Source organism: Mus musculus, chromosome 7, assembly GCF_000001635.26.
Source record: "Mus musculus strain C57BL/6J chromosome 7, GRCm38.p6 C57BL/6J".
Lineage (NCBI taxonomy): Eukaryota > Metazoa > Chordata > Mammalia > Rodentia > Muridae > Mus > Mus musculus.
The window spans coordinates 116,137,694-116,163,711 of NC_000073.6; the positions used below are offsets into that span (position 1 = coordinate 116,137,694).

The 26,018-nt window shown below is 49.0% G+C and overlaps 1 protein-coding gene across 24 annotated transcripts in view; it reads right to left on the reverse strand.

Annotated features, from left to right (window-relative positions):
• Window positions 1-26,018, reverse strand: part of Plekha7 (pleckstrin homology domain containing, family A member 7) — a 184,899-nt gene that overhangs the window by 14,209 nt on the left and 144,672 nt on the right. For 9 of the 24 annotated variants that reach the window (XR_001785538.2, XM_017322187.1, XM_017322186.1 and 6 more), the window contains 11 exons: window positions 20,164-20,686; window positions 19,789-19,875; window positions 19,163-19,282; window positions 16,940-16,993; window positions 10,560-10,640; window positions 7,477-7,545; window positions 7,223-7,303; window positions 5,597-5,746; window positions 5,005-5,106; window positions 2,923-3,031; window positions 2,584-2,810 (listed from right to left, as the gene is read on the reverse strand). Coding sequence is in view for 22 of the 24 variants with exons in the window: in XM_017322187.1 (XP_017177676.1) it covers window positions 2,584-2,810; window positions 2,923-3,031; window positions 5,005-5,106; window positions 5,597-5,746; window positions 7,223-7,303; window positions 7,477-7,545; window positions 10,560-10,640; window positions 16,940-16,993; window positions 19,163-19,282; window positions 19,789-19,875; window positions 20,164-20,686 (1,603 nt within the window). In the remaining 2 variants the exon portion in view is untranslated. The other 15 variants (NM_001305185.1, NM_001305186.1, NM_172743.3 and 12 more) reach the window with 5 other exon arrangements.

Genomic DNA, 26,018 nt, shown 5'->3' on the forward strand with positions numbered 1-26,018 from the left:
TAGTGACAGCACACAGCCCAGGGACAGACATCTACCGGCCCTGTGGTGTTCAGCCTGAACAGACTCCAGAGCTGAGTCCTTCTGTGTGAGGAGCCGCTCATCAGTTGGCATCCTGTTCTTTCTCTTGGAAATGAACCTTCTTACAAAGGCTCTCTAGTGGGCTGACAGGCAGGCAGGAGAGGCACTGGCTCACTTCCAGGGAGGAAGGGGACAAGGCCAGTCTCCTGGGTACTCAGTGTGCTTGCTGGCTTCTTGGGGGCTGTGGATCTTCCATGCCAGGAGACCAAGCCTGAAAATTCACTCACTGATGACAGCTGTACCCCTCGTCATTAACTCTTCCCTCCTTCCCCTAATCTGACCTTCTATTTCAGGATTTCACAGAATTTAGGAAAGTCCAAGCTGATTCTACAAACAAACCCCAGTATATTTGGGGGTGGGGGTGGGGAGAAGTTTCACATTTTAGTGTGTTTGCACGTGTATATCTGTGGCAAAAGATAAACCATCTGCCTAAGACAGGCACAGGCTCCCTAGAATCAACAGTTTCCAGTCCTGACAAGCCAACAGAATCACCAGCGTCCAGAAAGCTCTCCACAAAGAGAAACCCAAAATACTCATTGTCTTTGACTGAAGAAAATGGCGAGACAGGGTGGCTGAGGGACATTTTCTTAGACACTTTCCCTGTGGCTCTTGTTCCTATGTTCTTTGAAATTACCTATGTCTGGTTTTTAGTTTTATGTATTTATTTAGGTTTTGTTGAGACAGAGTTTCTCTCTTAAGTCCTGGCTGGCCTGGAACTCAAGAAGAGATCTACTTGCCTCTGCCAGGATTAAAGGCGTGTACCACCACCCTGAGACCTTTCCCAGTTTTTAAAATGGTAAATTAAAGAAACAAGTCAAGCTACAATGCGGGGTCCCTGCACTCAACGGGACTGGTGAAGTCACGGTGTAGAAGACACAGATTAGCTGTGTTCTGTCCATGCATAATTCAAGTGCTTAGGGGTGCAAACATGGAGAGTCAACAGACGCCAAGACCACTGGGAACAAGGGAGGAGATGTGGGGCCTTCTTGTGATGGCCACACTCTGCTTTTCAGTCTGAAGGTTGGCCTATAAAGGATGGTGGCCTGATTGTGATTCACTGACATTTAAATGTCATTTTTCAGAATAGATATTTTAATAAAACCCTTGCATTACATGTAGGTGCATGTATCCGCATGTGGGTATGTGAATATAAGGACAAACATCCTGCAAGCCAGAGGCCTCGGATCTCCTGGAGCTGGAGTTATAGGTGATTGCAAGCCACCTGCTGTTGGTGCTGGGAACCAAACCTCCATCCTCTCAAAACGCAGCAACGGTTCTCAATCACTGAGCTATCTATCTCTCAAGCCCCAGACATTTCATTTAAAAAAATAAAAATAAAAATGAATGGGGCTAGAGAGATGGCTCAGCGGTTAAGAGCACTGACTACTCTTCTAGAGGTCATGAGTTCAATTCCCAGCAACCACATGGTAGCTCACAACCATTTGTAATGGGATCTGATACCCTCTTCTGGTGTGTCTGAAGACAGCTACACTGTACTTATACAAATAAAATAAATAAACAAAACAAAAAAAATTGAAGGTAGGTGGTGGTAGTGGCACACACCTTTAATCCCAGCACTCAGAAGACAGAGGCAGGCAAATCTCTGTAAGTTCAAGGCCAGCCTGGTCCACAAAATAAATACCAGTGTAGCCAAAGCTATACAGAGAAATCCTGTCTTGAAAAACAAAAACAAATTTGATATTTATCTTTACCTTGGGCATTTTGCCTGCATGTATGTCTGTGAACAGAAGAAGGCATCAGATCCCCTGGAATTGGAGTTATAGTCAGTGCTGGCTGCTATCTGGGTGCTGGGGACTGAACCTAGGCCCTCTGCCAGAGCAGTCAGTGTTCTCCACTGCAAAGCCATCTCTCTAGCCCCAGGGGAGTTATTTCTGTTACACACATGTGAATGTCTAAAACAAGCAAACAACCATACAAAAGAATAAACCTGAGGCCGTCAACACTAACTGCTTTTCCAGAGCTCCCAGATTCCATCATCTGCTCCAGAGAAAACTGAGATAGCTCAGAAAAATGAGAGACTTGCCAAGGACCCGGCGAAAACCTGAGGACTGGCATCTCAGTGCCCTGGCTCCCAGGCTGTCACGTCTCCCTCTGTGCCAGCCCTGGTTGCTAGGCACCTTGCTGCACATCAGCAGCCTCCTCTCCATCAAGGCTCTGGTCTGCACCTCGCATCGAGCTTTGGGCAGGAGATCTCAAAATGGAACAAAACCAGCGATTCAGCCAGTGCAGCTTTTATGAGTTATTGCCCGTGGTGAGGCAGACGCTGCAACGATGCAGGAGTTAGGGGTCACTCATGTAGCTGTAAGTCACACTTCACCCTGCTGTAAGGAAGCCCAATAAACTCACTGGTGATCAAGCTGCACTGGGGTGGAGTCATTTCTTTGGTATGGTATCAGTGCCTAATGGGAGGTGAACCTGACTTGTGTTCATATCTCTTCAGGGAGTCACCCAGCATGCCCTCAGCTCCTAGCTGCCACAGCTTACCGCCTGAGGCTTTGCCTTGGTTGGTGACTGCAGAGGAGACATCACTTTCCTCAGCTGGGGCGGGTGAGGTCGGTATGGCACATAGGTCTGCAGCTGCGGAAAGAGTCGGACCTCCAGAGGCGTCCGCACGGGGCTGGTGGGAGGGCTGGGCTGCAGGGCCGGCTTGCTCTCAGTTGGAGAGAGTGAAGGCACAGATGGGTGAGGGAACAAAGGCACCGTTTTTCTTTCTGAGGGTACGGGCAGAAACGACACAAGGGTGGAACCGAGACTGTCTCAGTGCACGGGCCATTCTGCCTGCCCCTCTGTGTTCTACGCCAGGAAGATGGCTAGCTGTCTTACCTGGATTTTTGACAGATCCCACCAGGACTCTGTAGTTCTCTTTATTCGCACTCAGGCCTGCCATGACATCTTCGATCCTCCACAGATCCTTCTGTATCTGAGACTTCTCCTGGGGAACACAGGGGGCCCCGTTCAGGATCTTCTTGGCTCCTCACTAAATGTTTCTTCTGAGGATTTGCTATACGTCTTTAGTTAGAGCCCTTTACCATAGGGGTGGCACAACCTTTGGGACCTGCCAGGGCCCAATCTAAGTCTGCTTGAGAAACAGACCAGTGAGGAATGCTGGAGTGAGCAGTGTTCACCAGCTCAACTGGCCTACTTTACCTAACTTAAAAATAGATGGTCTCGAACTGCATAGGATGAACTTAAATGATGCATGCAACACCTAGTCCGTCTCACAGAGATGGGAAAGAACTGGACCAGAGGAGAGGAGGGGGGAAGAGAACGGGTTTTCAGTTTCACAAGACGGAAAATTCTGGACTACGGCTGCACAACATGTGGATGGACTTAGACTGCTCAGCTGTACTCTTAAACACAGTTGGGATGTCTGGTGTGGCGGCACACACCCTTACTGCAGCACTCAGGAGGCAGAGGAAGAGGCAGTTCTGGTCTAAATAGTTGGAGGCCAGCCAGGGCTACATAATGAAACTCTAGCTTAAGAAGAAAAAAAAAAGATTTAAGATTAGCATTTCAAGTTCAAGGTCAGCCTTGGTTATGCAGTGCGACCTTTCTCAAAAAGCCATGGGCTACAGATATACCTCAGCAACAACTAGAAACAACTTTTGGGAATATTTTACCAACAGCAGTTACTCAATATGTTCAAGCCATTACAGTAAGTATTATGGGATGTTGTTTCTAATGAAGGGAGTTATGGGGGGATGGGAGGGGTAACAGTGGGAGAGAGGCATCTTCTAGGGATTCTCTGAGGCCATCCCTGAACCAGAGGTAAGAGTCTCCACATTGTCCTCAGCATCTCCCAGAACCACCTATGAGTGAGTGGGGGACAGTAGGTCCATGGGAAAAGAAAAAACAAAATTCCCCAGAGAAGTTCCTTGGTTTCCTAGGGTTAGGGGAACATCCAGAGTTCACATATTCATGAAGAAACCTGAAAGAGGAACCTAGCTCAGAATCCCATCATCGGTTAGCAAGTCCGGCTCTCAAAGAGGCATAGCGTGGGGCCCTGAGCACAAGAAGCCTCCAGGAACATTTGCTGAACTCAAATACGCTGAATCTATGTAGTCAGAGCCCCAAGAAGAAACAGATCTGAAATAGAGTTGGAAAACAGGCCATGTTCTATTTTAAAATTTTGAGGGTGGAGTAGAAGCCCGAGGCTTACTACAATAGGAGAGAGCACAGGCCAGCTAGAATGTCCTGACTTTTTGTTTCTCTGTGTAGTCCTGGCTGGTCTGTGGACCAGGCTGACCTTGAACTCAGAGATCTGATCTCCTCTGCTTCCCAACTCTTGGGATTAAAAGTGTTCAACCGCTAGGCTTTCTGAATATTCTGACTTTAAGTTAAAGCTACTTCTTCCAATTTGGCCAGGGGCCACAGAGGTGGGGATCAGCCAGCCTGGCTCCAGAAACAAACAAATAAGCATAAATGAGAGAAGAGGAGGCTCCAGGGACTTTTTCCTCAGGCCATCGAGTGACTACCAGAAACAAGACAGAGGCTGGACTTCCTGCTGTTGTCTAGGGAATCCAGGAGAAACTCATCCTGGACCTCTTTTTTTTAAAAGTTTTATTTATTACTTATTTATATGAGTACAGTGTAGCTATCTTCACACACACCAGAAGAGGGCATCAGATTCCATTAGAGATGGTTGCGGGCCACCATGTGGTTGCTGGGAATTGAACTCAGGACCTCTGGAAGAGCAGTAAGTGCTCTTAACCACTGAGCCATCTCTCCAGCCCCCAGCTCTACTCTCTTAAAGGATCAGCTCTTTCCCCAAACACTGAGAGTTAGGCATTGAGAGCAAAGAGTTCCCTGCTAAGGTAGAGCTTGAGACAGCTGTTTGGTAGAGCTCACAGCCCTAACAAGCTAGTGATGAGGACGAGGGAGGTGACAACCCTCTTTCTTGGTCACCTGGAAAAAAAAGGCTCTCCTGTGTTGCTCCTGCAGGGTCTGCTTTAGCTGCTCCACATCCTTCTCCAGCTTCAGGTACTCGTTCCATGCATTTTCCATCTCCTATTGGCAAGAAAACACTTCTGGTCCCTCGATGGGCCCTCACCTTGTTCCCTCCCAGGCTCAAGGATACCCACCCCTAACCTACTACCCCCTAGGCAAAGAAGGAAGGGGAAGGCTTAGGTGGAAAGGAGATGGGAACAGGTGTTCCTGGCCACCTGCACTGTCCATTCCTCCCCCCAAGATGGTTTCCCTCCCTACCCTGGTGGGAAGGTCAATACCACACTAGACTGACAGCCACAACAGTAGAAATTCTGACATCTCAGAATGCACTATACAGACTAGAATACAGCCTGAAGACTTCTCCAAGAAACTGAGGCTCCCTCAACTATCCTGAAGGAAAGCAACCTAAGGTGCACTAGGGTGCAGATAGAGTCAGACATGATGCCCTGGATAAGTAACCTCCAGGAGGCAGCGACACGCTCTCACCCCTGGCCTCATCTCAGCGGCAGCCCCAGGGGAAGTGCCCGTTACCTCTTTCCCCTCTACATACCGTGGACTCTCTGCAGAGCTCCGCACGGATGTGGACGAGGTCCTCCTGCAGGAGCCTCTGCTGGCAAGTGATCTTCTCCAGGTGCTGTGGCTGGTCTCGGTACTGTTCTGTCTGCCTGTGCAGCACCTCCAGCACGGATTCTAGCTGATCCTGTGCCGGAAAGGGCCAAGAGCAAGAGGATGGGCGAGCTGTCCCCCAAGGAACCAACCAACTGAGGCCAAAGTGGTGAGCTGAGCTGGAACAGATACAGGGCTCCGGAGAGCAGCTCATTGGCCCTTGAGGCAGTCTCGATAAAGCTCTGCCACAGCTTTCTTATCTACAAGATAGGTGCAGAACCTTCTGATTGCTTATAGGTTATCAGGAAACAAATGGACAAATTGACAGAGAACCTTCCCAAGATCTTGTGAAGAAAAAAAAAAAAAAAGCATGTCACAGATCTTCAACACAATGAATATATCTTATTAAAATATAAAAAGAGAAAAGTCAACCTGAGGCCATAACTGTGGCCCCAGTTCTCTCCTGTCTTCCCATCTTGACTTACTGCCTTTCCAGCTCAGATCCCTGGGGTAAGCAACCTGAGGAAGCAAAAGGCTTTGCCCAGTGTGATGAGGGCCACTTTCTCCAAGGCAGACCTCTGGGTTTCTTGTGTGAGGCCATCAGAGCTACCAATAAAGACCTTTCCCAGGCTTAGACCTGGGCCAGCACAGAAAAGGGAGTATGAACCAGCAGGCTGTTCTTCCTAAAAGGAGGGGAGTGTTGAGGCTTGGTCTGTTGCTGTCTATTGTAATGCCAAATACTGGACCCCAAGATCTAGCTGCCTCCGGGATAAGGATATCTATATCTACACAGAGTGATGCTATGTAACCTTGTCTCTTAATTTAAAACTGATGGTTAACTAAAGATGCCTCCAGCCTGTAGCTAGGCAAAAGAGAGGTAGGTGGGGCTGCGATTGCTAGGCTTGGGGTCTGAAGCAGAGACCGTGAGGAGAGCAGAGAGGTGAAGAGAGAAGAAGTCGCCACGGGGTAAGTGAATTGTGAGAACATGGCCATGAGGGCTGGCCAGTTGAAGTAAGAGGGGCCCAGGCAGAACGTGGCAAGTTATATTACAGTTATTGACAGAGAAGTAGACAGAATAGCTCAGAGGGCTGATATCTGCCCAGCTCTAGTGCTTTAAGGCTTATTATAAACATAAAGGTTCTATTTGGGAACTGAATGTCAATAGTGGGGTAGAAACCCCCAATTAATTTTAACCACACAGGGAGGCTCAGATAGGAGCCTTTGAGGAGCACTTTTAGACAAGAAAGACTGAATAAAGTAACCCTTGTTTATGTTTTGTGTGGTTTTTTGAAACAGGACTAAGCATTGTATAGCTGAGGATGAAAATTCTGATTTAGAGCCTACCTTCCAAGTGCTAGGGTTATAGGTATATGATAACTGTACCTGTTTTATGTAACCTGAGGATATAAGCCAGGGCTTCACACATTAGGCAAACACTCTATAGCCTGTTACAACTCTAGCGCCTCCTGTTGATTAATGCTAACACAGGAGTGCAAATACTATGTCAGCAAAGCCAAGATGGGTACAGTCCCCCCATTCCATCCCACTACTATGAAGAAATGATGCATACTTTATTCTCCTTGAGAGCTCGGATCTTGTCTTCCAAGTCCTGGAGTATCCTGTCTTGCTCACAGAAGATGCTCAGCTTGACCTGTGAGTAAGAACGAGTTGGAGAGGGCTGGGGGGAGGGGGTGAGAACATGGCCAATGGCATTGGGAATAAGAGCAGAAAACCTCCAGACAGTGAATATGGAAACCCTTCTGGAAGCTGCCCAGGTCCAGGTCAGGAGGTGGCCAAGGAGCCGGCCTGTCACTGGCAACTCACATCAATGTCACTCTCGGCGATCTTCATGGGCTTCAGACTTCGATCTTTAAGAAGGTCTCGGCCTGTCATCTGGGAGGTGAACAATTTAATGATTAACAAGGTGTGTGGAGCCAAGTAGCAGGAAGGAAGGTTAGTCCTATGGTAGATGGATGTGGAAGTCTCAGCAGAGGCGGGAGGCTCATGGCACAAAATGGGCAAGAACTTGAGCACTATCTGCACTGTATTAATGCCTGCTTCATTTTATGGAAAAACTGTTGGTGATGCTAATAGGAGTATTAAGTTTATCAAATTAATGAAAATGCAGGTGCTCAAGTTACAGGGGTCATCAGTTTGCCCCAAACAAGCATGACACGTTCCTATGAGTCTTTGGAGGTTTGCCATTGGTAAGAGAGGCGTGCTGATACACCTAGAGACAAACACAGTTTGTCCAGGTCTCTGAGAAGCCACTTCCCCATAGACAAGGGCCAGCCTTCCTTATCCTACACTACTAAAAGATCCAGCCAGAGTGGGAAGGTACCCAGGGCAGATCCAGCCAGTGGTTTAAGATTCACACCCAGACAACAAGGCTTGGCTGTACTCAAGTGAGTTACAACCTATCTTACCACCTCAACAAAGCAACGAACAAGTCTCTCACACTTCCAGGCCAGTAGAACAGCCCATTTTACAGCCCCCGTCAACTGTAAGCAGGCAGCTTGCTGCTGTCCTGTTCTTACTAACTCCCGACTCTATCCCATGCGCCGCTTTCCCCGGGCACCTTCCTTTCATAGGCTATGAAGATGTGGGCTTCTGTGGGCACGATGACAAGGTCAGTTAAAGCACCTCGAGCCAGACAGCCTTTCTCTGTTCTGTTTTGCAGCCCTGCCCAGCAGACATGGAGAGCAGGGTAACCATGGCAGAGGCAGGTAGTGTGTGCTAGGCAGAGGACCCTAGGATGGAGAGACAGTTGCTGGAGTGATAGCCTTTGTTTTCTCCCCGCTCCACCTGGAAGGCCCAAGAAGTTTGCCAGTGTGAGCCAGGAGTCAAAAAGGGCTGTCCATCATTCTCTTCAGACTAACCACAGTCATGTGCCCAACTGCCATACACCCTCCCTCAGCAAGTCCAAGCCACTATCAAATGACTTCTTTAAAAGAATATGTATTTTCTGTGTACGATGTTTTGCCTGCATGTCCGTCTGCGTATCATATCATACGCGTGGGTTTATACAGACAGAAGACGATGCTGGATCTACTGTAATTGGGGTTACAGACATGTGAGTTGCTATGGGGTGCTGGGAATGGAACCTGAGTCTTCTGGAAGAGAAGCCAGTGCTCTTAACCACTGAGTCAGCTCACTACAGAAGAAGTCAAATGACTCCTCGCTTTGAGCTGAGGACTGCTTCCATTTGGTCACACAGCAGACGACAGGGACCCTGGCCTTGTTTTTTTTGTGGTAGAGACTGAGTATCAGGCCTGGCATATGAGGAAGAGTCCAGCAAGCATCATCAAGTTCTGTGGGGTCTATGCAGAGTATGTTACAAACATGCATATACATAGTTAGAATATAGAGGCCTGAGGGGAGGGCTATGAGTTGGTCTCTTCTTCAAAGCTGGCCTTGGCTCGTTAACCAGCTAGAAATCACTTTCAAATTGAGGTGCACTCTGGGGATTTCCCCCAGCAAACTCTTCCCCCCTTTCCCCTGAAGCTTTTTATTGAGGATGTCTCTGATGCTTAAATAAGGCAGAGGATCTAACTGAGCAACGCCTCATTTATCCAGCACCATCAGGAAAGAAATGAAGTATCTATACACAAAGGCATTCTGAGAAGGAGAAATCCGAATTAGGCCTTCTGGAGGCGTCCCCTCTGGAAGTGTGCCCTTTACTGCTGTCCTCTGTGACTCTGGAGCCAACCTTCTGTTTCTCTCTCCCTCCAGGGATACCCACATTCCCTTTTTTCTAAGAAATAGGCGTCTCTTGTTCTCTCTGATGTGCTGTTTATAGGATGTTGGGAGCTAGGAATTCAAAGTCCTTGCCTTTCTTTCTTCCTTTTGAGTGGGTCTGGTGTCCTTCAGCATGTCCCTCTCACACAGGGTGCCTGTCACTGCTGTGGGGCTTAGAGTATCAAATCACCATAATGTCTGCTCATTTCTCCTCTCCAGACCTATTAAGCACATTAGGGGGCACTGTGGAGACTAGAATGCATTTTCTCTCTATCCTTGAAGCCCAAGCAGGACCTGGCATATGGAGGAGATCTGGAGGATGTTAGCTGAGTGAGTTTATGAACATAACAAAATCAGACTGGCTAGTTTGGCTTCCGATGGAGTAAAGGTTACAAGTGACAGGGCACCGGCTCCTTGAAAGGCTTATACTCCTCAGAGGTCCTTCAGCTTAGCTCTGATCCAGAGAAAGGATGCTCTGATGAACAGTTCCAGCCACGGGTAGTACATGGCAGTTAAGTTTCCCTTTTTAAATGGTGCTCAGTGGTAACAGTATTTCTATCCACCTAAAACATCAACAAATGTCCCCAGTATCCGTCCCCAGAAATATCAAAGGTCTCAGGTCCCCATTCATCTTAAAGAATCTCTACATGGGAAGAGACTCAGCCCCTCGGCCACCCTACCTCCCCTCTACCACATCAGAACAGGACACCTGCCCCTCAGTCTGTAGCCTCCCTCAGAAAGCTCCAAGAGCTAGTTACATTGCAAAGGAGATGGTGTGGCCATCCAGTTCCAAACTGGGTCCTGCATGTCAGTATCCTGCCCCTAGAAAAGGCAGAGACAGTGGAATCTAAGGCTTCTCTCAACTCCCATAAACTCATGCTCGGCCATACCAATGTGGAGGCAGACAAGTGAAGATGGAGACACAATGCAAGCTGGTGGCAAGCTCCCCACCCCTGTGCAACACAAAAGATGGAGCCACAGGACACCACAGATGAGCGGGCTCAGCCACAATGCTGAAGAGAGCTTTGGGTTAAAGAAAATCAACCGAAATGACTTGCAGGAAGCGTGGGGCGGTCAGGAGAGCAACTGCTTAAGCAAGTGATGGTGCCGGCCCTGAGCCAGAAGCAATGGAATGGCCCCGCCTGGAGACACGGATCCGATCATCTTACGCTTCTCCCGGGCCGACAGCCCCGTGCTGACTTCTTCAGCACTTTGTAAAGCACGTTGATCAAAGGTTCATTATTTTTAATCTGTTCCAAACAGAAAGGCAAATACAACAAAACGTAACAGGTGAGACATCAGACGACACTGGAAGCAGCCACAGTCTGGGGGGCTGGAGAAGGGGAACCTCAGAGATGAGGTGTGCAGACAATTAAGACGTGCCTCGAGCCTTGGTAGAGTGAGCTCCCAGCTAGGGACGCCTCTAAAGGAAGAACTGACCAGTTTTGCTTGCTTGGGGGCCCCTGTGTGGGCTGACCATGCCCAAGGGCTACTTCCTGGTTCCCTTCCTTCCCGGTTCTGTAGAGGAAGGGGAGGGGAAGCCTGACGGAAGAGATCTGCTTCTTCCTGCCTCCATCACCACGTTCTGTAACACCTGTAAGCTCGGTTTATGCATTCCTCTCAGTTCTAACCATTATTTCCAACAGAATTTCCTCAGACTTCAGCTCCATACTTGGGTGCAGGTAGGTAAATGTCTCCGCTTACCCAGAGGATCCAGATGCTCACAAGCAGTGCTGTCTACAGCCTGTCAGGCCTTGAGATGGCTCAGTGTGCAGTGCTGTCACTGAGCCTGACGACCTGAGCTTAAGTCCCTGGGAGCCGTAGGGTGGAAGGAGAGAACCAGCCCTGCAGACCTCCAAATGCAGGCCTTAACATATGCACACACACCTCCACACACACATGCACACAGACACGTTAAAGAAATGTGAAGAAAGAAAACACGGTCTCCCCCACCAGGTGTGTAGATCCCAAGCCAACCAAGTTTTATTTTTATTACAGTGTTGGAAGTGGAACCCAGGGCCTCATGTGTACTAGACAAGTACTTTACCCCAAGTTACGCCCCCAGGTTGGCATCAGAATTCCTACTCAAGCCCTCCAACTTTGGTGTGCCGAATCACCTGGAAGGCTCGGGCTCCACCCTGGAGGTCCTTGTTGAGCAGGTCTGGGCTAGGACTCAAGATTTGGCATTCCTAACAGATTCCCAGGTACTGCTGCTGTGACTGGTCAGGAACCGTACTTGAGAGCCACCACTTCCAAGATGTAGCTCAGTTGGTTCTGTGCTTGTCTGGCATTCACAAAGCCCTGGGCTCCATCTCCTACCATATCAAATGGACATGGATGTACCTACAAAACCCTAGTACTCAGGAGAAAGAGGCAAAAAGATACAAGTCCAAGGTCATTGGGCATCCAAGGACAACCTGGGATAGATGAGCCCTTGTTTCAAAAACAGACAAACAAACAAACAAACAAACAAAAAACACAAAAACAACCACTCTGAGGTAATCTTTTCTTTCTCGACCATAACTGTATTTTAAAAACATCTAAGGAATTGTTTAAGTCAAGTCAGAATCTCTAAGCATTGTAGTGGTTTCAATTAAATTGGCTCCCAATGCCTATTAGGAGGTGTGGCCTTCTTGGAGGAAGTGGTCACTGGGGCAGGCTTTGAGAACCCAGACGTCCAAGCTACATCCAGTGTGGCAACCACTTCCTGCTGCCTGCAGCTCAAGATGTAAAACTCTCAGCTCCTTCTCCAGCACCAGGCCTGCCTGCTTCTCACTGTGACGATAATGGACTAAACCTCTGAACTGTAATCCAGTATCAGTGAGCTGTTTTCCCTTATAAGAGTCGCCATGGTCATGGTGTCTTTTCACAGCAATAGAAACCCTAACAAAGACATGCATTTTCCAAATTCCCTAGTGGTTTAGTTCATGGCTGGGCTTAGTAATCTCTGTTCCTGGATGGCTGACCTCAAGTTTTAGTGTGTACAAGAATCACACCTGAGCGTGGCTTGAGCAGAGGATCCTGGACACAAGAGTGCTAACTCAGTAGAGATCAGAAGGAAACGTATTTATGTATTCATCTGTGTGTACATCCTATAGTGCCTGTGTTGGTCAGAGGGCAACTGTGGACTTGTTCTTCCCTTCCACCATATGGGTCCTGGTTTCAGGCCATGAGGCTTGGTAGCAAGTACCTATACCTGCTTTACCTCTAACCTCTGCTTTTAAGTTTATTTTTATTTATTTATTTATCTATCTATCTATCTATCTATCTATCTATCTATCTATCTATTTATTTATTTATTTATTTATTTTTGAGTCCAGGTTTCTGTGTCCTTGGCTGGCCTGGAACTATGTAGCCTAGTTGGCTTTGAACTTGAGGCAATCCTTTTGTCTCTGCCTTATTGAGTGCTGGTCAAAAGGCATGCATCACGCCAGGCTCTAAAGTGTGTTTGTTCTTTGTGACAGAGAAGTCTCTACGGGAAGCTTTGCTGGTTGCTGTGAAACTCACCATGGAGACGAGGCTGGCCTCAAGCTCACAAAGATTCACCCTCCTCTGCCTCTCAGTGCTGGGACCCAAGGCACAAGCCATCATGCCCGGCTTTAAAAATAATTTTTTAAAGGGAAAAAGTCATTATGTTCTGTGGGCTGGCCTCTAATTTATGGGCTCAAATGATCCTCCTGTCTGAGTCAAGAAGCTGGGACCCCAGGTGTGTATCGTCATAATTGACTCAGATCTATATTTTAAAAATCACGTTCCTAGATGCTCTAGAAATAGCTGATGCCCCAGATAGCAACCTAAAAACTCTGCCCCAGAAGCTGACTTTGGAAACGGACAAGCCCTGATCTTAGGCTCAAACTGTCAGAGAGAACTCACGGTGCTACAGATGTGGAGCCAACAACGGTACTCCCTGGGGTTGAAGGCAACCTTCTGCATTTACAAAGGTATTCACTTGAGCAGCCAAAGATACCCTGCTCAGCCTCACCTGGATGCATGTCAGGGCGATATAAAAATAACTCAAAGTTGGGAGTACAGGCACACATCCACAGCCCAGAAGCATCACTTGAGCCCAGATAGTTGAGAGCAGCCTGGGTAACACTCTGAGACGCTATCTAAAAGGATAATTTTATTTTAAATGCTATGGACGACAGCGACTCGACCACAGCCCACTCTTTAAAGCCAGTTAATGGAGTTCAGGTTCTGGGATCCAGAATTTCCATGATGGAAACACAGCCCCCAGATGACTAACTCAGGGCTGCGGTCAGTTCCAGCCATGGAACTTTGCAGAACTCCCTTACCCGCTCTGAGACAAGGGTTCTTGGTTAACAGGATAGAGAGAGTAACTCCTACCATTCAGTTACTGTGAGAATTAAAATTAAAACACAAATCAACCAGACAGACACTGCCAGGCAGAATAGAAGCTTCACCACTGCTCAGTCCTTTCTACCCTGGCATCACCAAGAGAGCAAGCACTCTCCAAAACACACTAGCTAAGAGCTGCGTCTTCTGCGCGGTGCCTGCATTTGATCGCCTGGCCCCACAGCAGGGATATTCACCCGAGGGAGAGGAGCCTGTGGAAGGTGCTAGGGAGAAGTCACCACCAGTGAACTCAGGACACCCAGAGGGGTGATGGGCCCTGAATCTTTAGCTCTTAGAACAATAACATAGAAGAACCTAGGTTGACATATCAGAGTGAGGGAATCCATAGATCAGATGTGGGCAAGGGAAGTATTCTCTAGAGAAATTCATCTTAGGGATGGGGAGAAAGCAGTGTCACAGCACCTGCCCAGCAAGCACAGGCCCTACGTTGTACCCCTAGCAAACCATTTGTGTATATGCACGTGCGCGCGCACACGCTCACACACTCACCACACCTTGGCGGCGACCACAGTCCAACTACCTGAGGGGCTGGTGCAAGGTCAAAGCCAACCTGGGCTACAAAGTGAATTCAATGCTAGCCTGAGAATTTATTAATAATCATAAAGTAAAAAGAGATTTGGTGACATAGTTGAATATGCCTCAGAGGTAGGGTGCTTGCTTGCATGAGGCTGGAGGTTCAATCCCATAGAGGATGGTCCTAGAGGGGCACAGCTTGTCTCTCATGCCCAGGGTGGTCCTCTGGGCTCATTCAAGTGCATCCACTTTCCTGGGTGTGTGAACCTCTTCTCGTGCTGTCTCTACCTACAGTACCTGCATCCATATCCCCCCTCATTTCAAGGACATCCTGCCGAGCATGTTATAGGATCCATAGGTTCCAATCTGTGTGGCCCTGTGAGAGGACATTCACCACCACAGAGAAAGCCCTTTCAGAAGACCATTTCTACCAACTGAACCGTCCGTCTGCCTATAGCTGCCATCTGCTTGGCTTAATCCTCTTCAGAGCCACAGAAAACACATGGGGGAAGAGGGGAACCTGAGTTCAAAGGTGACATCAGCACATCACGGGAGGCAGAGTAGAGATGTGCCTAACCTCCTGGACTGCGACCCCGACACAGGAAACTGGAATGGCACATTTACACTTAGCAGACTTTGAACATCTGTAAGCATAGTCCTTTGTAGGCCCTTGACCCTGGGCTCTGCATCCTGTAGTGGTCTGCATCATGGACCACTCTCCTGGATCTGTGCATGGCAGCCAGGTCCCTGCCCTCTGATGGAAGCCATGCAAGCACACTGGCTTTTCTGATCATTACTTCATACACAACTGCTCTTCTCTCTCTTGGGTAGACAGAGCCAAGCCTCTTCCAGCTGCAGGAGAGGTTCATCCCTGGACTACTTCCCTGAGAAGAGCTTAGTAATTACAGTAGCAGATACACAACCAGGAAACTCTGGCTACAAGCCCAGCTGTTCTCATGATAATGCCAGCATCCAGAATACCTCCTCAGGTGACATAGCTAAGGAAGCTCCCCCAGGAAGCAACTTGCCTCTCCAGTCCATCAAACCCATTCCCTGCCATCCTAACCCAAGCTCGGCTCTCCAAAAAGTTTACTGCCTTAGGGACCATGGCAGCATAAATGGCATGTGCTTTAAGGCAGGTAGCGAGGTAGATATGAGCTTTAGGGTGAGAGGGTGCTGGACGCAAATGTATCTCTGTCTCCGGTGCGGCTTTGAGAAGGTAATTTACCCCCTTATGGGACTACGTTGTAAGCTAATGTGGTACAGTGAGACTCAGAACATGGGCTGTCGCTACTCGGCTTCTGTCTGACTCGCGCACCGAAGCCTCGTGCCTCTGTCTCTCTTCCTCCATTCTCTTCCTCCCTATAAGGCCTATGACAGAGTCGGGAGTCAATAGGATTTATTCCACCTCACTCCATGGCTCTAATATCACCACTGCATGGCAGCGACTCTCTTTGGCTTACTCGGTCCCTACCAACTTCATCACGGCTGCTCATCTCCATGATTCTTCAAAGCTCTGCTCACATGCTCCCCACTGCCTTAGAAGCCTTTCGCTCACGGCCCATGGACTTCTCATGACCCCAGCTCAGAACTGATCAAGACAGATGTTTGTATGGTCACTGTATACACTATCATTTGGGATATTTTCCTTCCCTAACCCATACTATTCGGAAATTCCTTAAGACTAGGGCCTTCAGTTTTTCTTTTGCATCTGCCCTTGTCTTTTGTAAAGCTGGGCATACAGCAAGTGCTTAACAGATGCATGAACTAGGAGATATCTAACCAAAGGTCTAAGTCACCTAAGGCATGGGAAACCCCCACAAGGGTTTACAGCTGAGCCCTACAAGGCTGGGAGACAATCCCTGCATCAGAAATGTCTTGAGCCAGGGATACAGTGCAGTAAAGATAAACGTGGTCCACAACCTTCTTCCTTCCCTGGGTTGACTAAGGTTACACTCCCTCCTCCAGTCTGTCCCAGAGCTCAGGCATGAGGAGGGCTGTCACCAGAGGAAGCTTGTGGGTTGTGGCAACTCAGCAGCAGCTTTCTTTGGGCCCTTTCAGCTCGGTGGTAAAGGCTAAGCCAGGGCTTGAGCTTCAAGTACCCACAGGCACCTCACACACACCAACCAACTCCCTATAAGCCAAACACACCCCTGCCAGCAGCAGAGGCTCTGGCAAAGCCACTGGCTATTTCCCAGGAACCTCTGGCTCTACACCAAGGGAAGCAACAGATCAAAACCATGACCTTCATATTGTCTAAGCCAGAGATCCTATAACAGGGCTCACAAAGCCATTCCACAAGAGTCAGACCATAAGCAATGACTTTTTCCTGATTCAGACAAGGGTTTTCACTTAGGGTCTGGAACTTGAGTTGGGCTCCAGTAAGTAATACTTGCAGAAAGATGAGTGTCCATGGTAGGTGGAATCCAGATGCCACTTATCTTTAGAGACTTATTACCTTTATTTAAAGGTAGTGTGCGTGCCTGTGTGAACTTATGTGCCTTTGGACTGCCTGGAGAGGTCTAAGGGAATCAAATGCTCTAGAACTGATTAGTAAGTGAACTACCTGAGGTGGGTGCTGGGAACTGAACCGGGGTCTTCTGCAAGAGCAGCAAGTACTCCTAACCCTTAAGCAATCTCTCCAGTGGCTACCACCCACCTTCAGATCCAGATACTCCAGGTCCTTCTTCAGCTGGAGGTAGGTGTCATCAGCCTTCCCAGGAAGCAGAGAGAAAAAAGCAAAACAGGACAGTTACAAACACCATGGTTTAAATAACCCAGGTCTTCGAAAGCAGATCATTCACATTACACTGGAGACACGGGACCACAGCAGATCAACACACCAGGCTACAGAGGAAGCACAGATGTCTTGTTGCAACTCAGAGCCCTCTTTCAGCATGGCAGAGTTTATGGGTCACAGTGGGGATAGCCAGCTTATCCCTGCACCCATTGCGGTATGATGGGAAGGACCCAACAAGAGGGCTAGGGCAGAAGAGCAGATGAGGCAGATGCTAGGCTCCTGAGGCAGAACCAGAAGATCTGCCCGGAACAGCACTCGCCACACTCGAAGCCAGGATCCCATTGACACAGCTATTCCAATTGTTGGCATCAAATCTTTGCCTTGTGTTGTCACATGCATGAAGTAACAAGACCCCAAGTGATGTGGATGGATGACTGGAAAAGGCAGAGAGAAATGACTTGGGTGATCCAGGAAGACCCGGTATGACTTTAGACTCCAGAGGGATAAGTAACCGCTGCTGGAAGTTTCCCTGCTCTTTTTGTTCAGTAAGAAGCCACAGCAGCCATATTAGGAGCTAGTGTGGGAGTTGTTGAGTAAGACTTGCTTGTGGTGTCTTCAATGGTCTATCAAGCTCTTCGGTGTAATTATTGAGAAAAAGGCTCCCCACAAGCCACACTCCTGTTCAGCAAGCAGATCACAGAAGCTAACTGAGGCAGAGGAGTGGCAAGAGCTGAAGAGTGGTCCAGATACCATGTTCTTAATGAACTGAGGTGTCCAGCTGTGCAAGCCAAGGATGGGGAAGGTGCATAGCTCTGGTGTGAGACGGTCACCGACACACACATGAGACATTCATATCGTGCCTTAGGCATGGAAGCCCTGTCTTTAAGGGATGCTAGAGCTGGCATAAGCTTATTTCTTTCCCTGGATTGCCTCCTTCCTCATCCCACTCCCCCAAGTCACTGTCCCTGCACACTTTGAACAGGACAAGAAAAGACAGCTGGAGAATGCTATAAGTCAAATTCAGGACTTATGACTTTTTTCTTTTCCCTTTTGCTGTGTGTCTCTGTATGTGATATACATGCATATATGCATGTTTTTGCATGTGGGGGAACAAGTGTATAAGCACTCCATTAGTCTTCCACCTTATTTATAAGGTGGGCTCTATCACCCAGAGCTCACAGATGTGCTTAACTAGTCTAACTAGCCAGCTTGCTCTAGAGTTGGAATCACAGGAGGATGGCCACATCCACCCAGCCTTTACAGGGTTACACTTGCATGGCAAGCTCTTTAGCCACTGAGCCCACTAAGTCTCACAACTTAACTTTGTTTGCTTGCTTGCTTGTTTTTTTTTTTTAACATGTCCTTTCTTACACTCATCTTTCTAATTACAGTTCCTGAGTCCTTCAGGTCTTGCTAAAAGGGGTCAGGGAAGGAATGTGACCATCCCAGCAATCCCGTGTGTCCTCTTCCTGGCTTTGTGCTGCACGGAGGGACCAGGCTTACTTGGACGAACCACTGCTACCCAAGGACAACGTTTCAGGCAAGAGTCCACTTCCCTTAGCTGCTCCAGGAACACAAGACAGCCAATCCCAGGGCAATCACAGGAAGCCTGGGTACCAAGCCCAAGGCCCTGATGCTATTTAAAACTAACCCCAGTAGGACTGGGATTCTGGCTCCAGCCTGCCAGCTCTTGGTAAGTTACTGCTCCTTTAGGATCCTCTTGTCCCATGATAGTTCCATCCCACCCCTTTAAGGTGCCCACAGGGCTAGACAGGACAAGAGATGAGGACTGTTCAGCAAACGGAGGTGCCCTACATTTCCCTCCAGGCTGACCCACATATGTCTTCAATGAGCAATAATGCTGACAGGGCACAGCTCTTAGACAAGACGACCACGAAGCAGCCTGCTACTCTCCACAGCTCAAGAAGCGAGATTCAGGTCTGTCCCACCCCATGCAGCCCCTCCCCTGCACCAGAGGGGGGCGCTCCACCGCGCCCACAGTCACTAGCTGTAGCACCCAGAAGCAAACAGGCAAGGGGAGAGGCAGAGAGCCAGCCAGCAGGACAGACCAGAGCACGGCACGGGGAGACATGGGAGGCAGGCCATCCCTGCCGGGGCCCAGGAGGGCCCACCGGCGCTGACCTGGCAGGCGGGAAAGGTCAAGTAGTGGTGTAGTAACTGGCCCACGGCGAAATTTCGCACGCTGGCCAACTTGGACTGGTGCCGCTGCAACCGGGTGAGCAGCAGCGAGAGCTCCTCCAGCTGTGGGCGTGCAGACACATGGGGAGGGAGTCAGCCACCGCAGGGCACACCGCTGCAATTCTACTCTTCACCAGTGCCAGGACCACTCTGACGTGACACCGCCAGGCAATGGTCGCATTGGCCTCTGTTAGGGCAAATAGAGGCACCGCCAGCATAGGGCACTGGAAGCCACCAGCTCCGCTTCACCCAGAAGGATGAGTGCTTTGAAGGGAGAGTTAACCAATCATAGTGAAAGCCAGGGAAGAAAGGAGAGGTGCCGAAGGAGAGAGCAAGTAGCTGGAATATACTTCTTACAAAATCCGAAGAGAGGGCCAGCCCAGCAGTCCCCTCCACTTTCCTCAGTCTTTGGAGGGCTTGCTGCAGGGCCTGAGTGCTCACTGGGCCTGTCTCCTCATCACCCAGAAGGGATTGGAAGCTTGGCTCCAAGGGAGAGAGTGCTATGGGCCTAGGGTCCTGGATTCTACAGTATGTCAGTCACCTGGAGAGGGAAGTGAGGGGCAGCTTACCGATTTTCCATGTAAGCTGGGAGCGCTCACTGTATGGGTCATGTAGCCCATGGAGGGCATGGAACGCCGGTCCACGTGAGAGGAGTTCTGTGACAGGAAAGAAGCCAGACTGAGGCCAGGCAAGGAGACCTCAGCCACTCACTACCAGGACTGCCCACCATGCGTCCTTCCATCTCTCTGAGCCCTAGGAGCCTGGTGTCTGAAATGGACACCTTTCTCACTGGGCACAGCACAGCAAACTGAAAGGCCCTGAGAGTTCGACCTCAGCTGGGTTGTTATATTGTTTCCTGACTTACAGGCTGCCAGGCAGCCACCGAGTGACTCTGTCTCTCGATACAAGATCCCAGTCACCTGGTAGAAGTTCCCAGGCCTCACCTTGGCAGCATGACCCCGTGCCTTCCTGGGAGAACCCCCCAGAGAGATGTCCACACTCCTCCTCTGCTCGGGTGGCTTCACTGTGACCCTTTCTGCTGGTGTATGTGGCCGCCGGGGCGGAAAGGGCCTTGGAGGCCCAGGAGGAGGGATGTCAGAAGGAGACGGAGGCACGGAGATGGAGCGGGGCACCTCCAGCAGGCTCCGGCTGCGACCCTGCTCGGTGAACTCTGGGGAGCCAGCTCCTATGGGTGCGGTGGGGCTGCCGTGACGGAACTGCTGCCTCTGCTGCCACTCATAGAGCTGCCACACAGTGCCGTCTCTGTGTGCCCGGCGCTCTTCACTGGACATCTTCAGGTGGCTGGCTCGGTCCTGTGCGTACTTGTAGTCGCTGGGCAGGTTCCGGGGAGGGGGTGACGAGCTCCCAGAAAGATGTCTAGTGCTCTTGGGAAGACTCTGGTAGTTTTCCGGGAAGGACAGGGGCTGGCTGGGACCCTGGCGAGGAAGTGTTTGGTCTAAGGGCAAGCTGAGAAAGACAAAGAACATGTCAGGCCATCACACAAGGCAACACAGCTAAGGAAATCCACAGGGTCATCTTGTGGGGGAGACATCAGGACCCCAAACAGCGACTGACGCAGACACCTGGGGCTTCTCACTGAACCCAGAACCAGTTTTCTCTGAGAGCTGGGACCACGGCAGGGTTCCTGTGCCCATCACTCCTGGAGCGGTGTGGTTAAACCGTCTCTCCTCTCTTACCAGTTGTCAATGACAAGCAAGGTGTGTTGGTCTGGAAGGTCTCAAGAGTTTTCTGGGGTGAGAGGCTCTCCTTCTGCCTGGGAACCTAGCACCAACCCTCAAAACTCACAAAGAAAATGGCTGGAGGCGGGTGGGGAGGGATGTCTTCTCTTTGCTACCCTTCTAACCCAGACACTGGTACCTTCCCTCCTACAGAGAACTCTGAGAGCCTCCTGATGTGTTTCTTGTACATGGTCACCTGATCTCATCACTCCAGTGTGCTCTGAACCTCCTCAGTGCCCTCGAAATCCTTGCCTGGTACTCAGGGCTCTCTAACATCTGATTACAACCTACCCTGAGGTCCCGCTGTTTTCTCACTGCTCCCTCCAGGACTGAGACCAGCAGCCTAGACTGCCAGGGATGGAGGAGCACCCTCACCGCCTCCCCCTCACACACCATGAGCATCCCGCATTGGTTGTCCACCACGGAGCCCCCTACCTCAGTAACTTCTCACTGTGCAAAAAGCAAAAAGTAGGTTTTGAATCTGAATTCTACATACACTGGACATGACTGCAGGAGGCTTACTGACTGCTCTGAGCCTCAGTTTCCCTACCTGTATGTGAGGTAGTATTAGTGCTTCATCTAGGGTTCTGAGTAAGGGAAAATACATCCTGAGAGCCTTAGCATGTTATGCACCTTCCTGACACGGCTTCCCCTCCCTCCATGGACAGGCGTGGTGGTACACACCACCTATAAAAGCAATAAGGAGGTAGAAGTTGGAGGGTAAGAAGTTCAGGATCAGGCTGGAGAGATGGCTCAGCGGTTAAGAGCACCAACTGCTCTTCCAGAGGTCCTGAGTTCAAATCCCAGCAACCACATGGTGGCTCACAACCATCTGTAACAGGATCTGATGCCCTCTTCTGGTGTGTCTGAAGTCAGTGACAGTGGACTCATATGCATTAAATAAGTAAATCAATCTTTAAATAAAGGAAGTTCAGGGGCGTCCTCAGCCGTGCAATAAGTTCTGGGCCATTCTAGGATACAGGAAACATTGTCAAAGACTAGGGGTTGAAGAGATGGCTCAGCAGTCAGAGATTTGCTGCTTTTCCAGAGGGCCCAGGTTCAATCCCCAGCAGCCACAAAAGGTTCATAACAACCTGTAACTCCAGTTCCAGGAGATCTATCTCCCTCTTCTGAATTCCATGGGCATCAGGCATGCACAGCAATGCACAGACATACACTCAGGCAAAACATTCAGAACATAAATTCAAACTTTTTTTTACAGTTTACGGCCAGTGAGATGGCTTAGTACATAGAGTGCTTGCCAAGCAGGCTTGATAATCTGAACTAAATCCCCAGAACCAACGGTGGCAGGAGAGAATGGACTCCCAAAAGTGTTCTTCTAAATGCTGTATGTGCATTGCAGCATCCATGTGCCTGCTCAAGTGTGTGTGCGCTCCCCCCACCTCTGTCTGTCTGTCTGTCTGTCTGCTCTCTCTCTCTCTCTCTCTCTCTCTAAGTTCTTTTTTGTTGTCGTTTGCTTTTTTCAGTCTAATCTGCAAGGTAGTGTGACCTTGTAAAGAGAATAGGCTCTGGGATTACAGAAGCCTGGGTTCAAATCCTAACTCTGTCTCATCAACTTCACATGGCAAACTTATAACAAAAACATCACTGTGTGTCAGTCATTGCTCTGGGATGATGCTAACTCTGAGTATATGGTCAGTGGAGGCGGCAGCAGCAGCAGCAATACCTGAGGCTTTATTCAAAGGGCAGGCTCCTGAATTAAGCCAGTCACTGCATGTTCTCGCTTGTACATGGGATGCAGAGAAGCAAAGAGTAAGGCTGGCGATGGCAGAGATGAAGCAGGAGATGTTGGTCAGCTGTGCAGACTTTCACGTGAGCATGTATCAGAGCCCCACTGTACACAACATGGGGACCACAGCTAATAATAATAACTTCAGAATTCTCAAAGAACAGAGTGATTATTGCTACCACATTACATAAGGATATGTGGGTGAGGTGATGAATATTAATGTTTCAACAGCTTCACAATGTATGCATATACCAAAATCTCCCATCTGTTCCATCAATATATAACTATTACTTTTTCAAATGTATGATTATGTTTGTGTGTGTATGCACATGTGTTGGAGTGGGCACACCCATGTATGTTTGTGTCTGGAGGCCAGAAGAGGACATCAAGGGTCCTGCTCTAACATTCTCTGCCCCCTTCCCTTGAGACAGTGTCTCTCCCTAGCCTAGAACTTCTTGTCTGACTAAGGCAGCTGGCCAGTGAGCTCCCAGATCCATCTGTCTGCCCCCTAACACTGGGATTGCCTGACATGGGTGGAACTGCACAAGAATCACTCGTGCCAAGTGTCATTTCTCTACTCCCATAGTTATTACTTTTGGTTAAAAGTAAAAGCTGGAGAGATGCCTTAGCACTGGCTGCTCTTACAAAGGACCTGGGTTCAATTCTCAGCACCGACATGGTGGCTCACAACCATCTGTAACTCCAGTTCCAGGGGCTCTGACTCTCTTTTCTGACCTCTGCAGACAGCAGGAACACACACACATGGTACACATAAAATAAAATAAAATAAATCTTTTTTAAAAATCTTAGAAATACAGGATAGAGATATAATTCAGTTTTAACAGTCTTTGTCTAATATCCACAAAGCCCTGGGTTCAACTCCCAGTGTGGCATAAACAGACCAGAAGCCAGTCTGGGATCAAGACCCTATATAAAATATAATTTCAAAATGTAGGTCTTTCAGCCCAGGAGATCTATGAATAATAACCTCTGGGCAGGGTACTTTCACCCTGTTAAACAGCCCCAGAGGTTGAAGGATGCTATTCCAATCCTAGTACATCACTCATATCGTCTGACCTCACGTCCATCTCTTCTGCTCTACCCTCACTCGCCTCTCTGCACAACGTGGATAATAAGCCCCTCTGACTCACCATCGTGAGGGACAGAAATAGGTGCCATCAAATATGGCAGCTTCCCTTTCTCAGTTTCTTTTCATTCAGTTGAGGTAATTTTAAGATCACTTCAACCCAAACCTGTCTAGCATGCAGGTGTGCCTGCTTGCCACTAGGTGGCAGAGGTTTTCCATTCATTTTCCCAAAGCCCACGTCTAATGTGGTAGCAGCTCCCAAATCCTCAGAGGTGGGTGGTGGCCGAAGCAGTCAGCAGATGTGGGACTGCTCCGTCCATCTGTCTCTACAGCCTATGCAGAGTACCTGCCTACCATGTTTAGATGGTCACAGTCCCCCATTCCCACTATTAAGTATCCCAAATCCGGAGGCTGTCCTCAGTCCCTGCTTCCCACTTATGCACTGTCTACCATTTGGGGAGACCTCAGACATTAGTAGGATGGTGGCCACTGGCTCCTGCAGCCAAACTATAATGATTAACTGGCTAGTGGAGGGAGGGGCAGGATAGGTCCCAGGAGCAGGTGGGTGCTCCTGGGGCAGCCTCTGTCTTGACAACAGACATGTGTCCAACCTGGCCTTACATAGTCCTGTATTAGGAACCACCTGCCCTGTGGTTCCAAAACCAGAAAAATTAAACAGGATATCCTGAGAAAGTGGCTGCAAGACAGTCACGCCAAATGTAAGGTCAACTTTTGTGACTGCTCCTGTTTGCTGAAGAAATCCCTCACCCTCGCTTCCACGTCAATCATGCAAGCCTTTCATTTCCTATTGTGTTCCCTCTGATCGGCTTTTAATCCCTGGCCCCACCCACCTTTTTATTTTATAAGTACACTTTACTTTAAACACTGGGTGCCGGTGAAAGTAGAAGGCGAGGACTCTAAGTACCGGTATGTAAGACTCTTGCTAACCCCATCCCAACAGCGTTAAATTACAGGAGATGCAATCTAGATATATCTCAAATATGGGGATAAGTGAGAAATAGTTCCCTATGTGGACTTCCTTCCAATGCCTCTGTGTGCTCTGTCCAGTGACAAGGAGGTCAGCACAGTCTTACAACACACTAAGGTGAGATAGCTGGCTTCTTTATCTGTGTTTTCAAATGGAAAATGGAGGAAGTTCCTTCACTAAGGAGCCAGACCCATTGGTCACTTACCATAGGAAATTACCATATACTTATATATATTTTCGTGAGTGTGTGTGCATGTATGTGTGTGTATGCGTGTATGTGTGTATGTGCATGTATGTGTGTGTGTGTAGAACAGACTGGCCTGGAACTTACAGCCACCCTCTAGTGATTACAGACATGTGCCATGAAACCCAGCTACATAATCTTTAAGGACAAATATCTGGGAACACGGGGTGCAGCCCCTTTAGGACGGTACAACCCCAGGGCCAATGTGCATCTTCTCTGCACTCTGCTTTCAGCCTCAGTGCCACTGCCTCTCCTCCCCTTGCTGATCCCCCTCCCTTCAGCTCCCTGACACACACCACCTTTGTGCCTTCCACAGGGCAGGCCATTGTGGCGAGGAATAACGAGGTCTGTGGGTGGTGAGAGCCTTGTGGAGTCCCATTTCATCAACAACGAGTTAGAAGCTCAATGGTCTAATTTTTTTTTTTTTTTTGCAAGGACTTTCTCCCATGAAAAGGTCTCGAGAGCCAGGCATTCTGGTGGCTCCTTCATTCCTACTGTCCACTGCCTTCAGATTTAAACTCTGAAACTAGCTCTGGCTGGGTGGGGTGTGCACGTCTTTCCTCATGGTACTTGGGAGGTAGAGGCAGGTGGAGCTCTATGAGTTCAAGGCCAGCTTGGTCTACACAGTGAGTTCCAGGCCAAACAGGCTACATAATGAGACCTTGTCTAAAAAGAAAAAAGAAAGAAAGGGTCTAGAGAGATGGCTTGGCTGTTAAAGAGCACTTGCTGCTCCTGCGGAGGCTTCAGGCTTAGTTCCCAGCATCCATCCACATGGTACTGTTTCTAACTCCAGTTCTAGGGGAACTAATGCCCTCTTTTGGTCTCTATGGGCACTAGCCCATATCTGGTACTCAGACATGCATGCAGGGAAACACCCATAAACATAAAATGTTTTTCTTCAAATGAGCCCCTACCAATGACAGGATGAGTTTCCACAATACCTGGGTTCTTCCCGGGGCTCCTCCAGGCATCTGGGAGGTGACACCTGGGT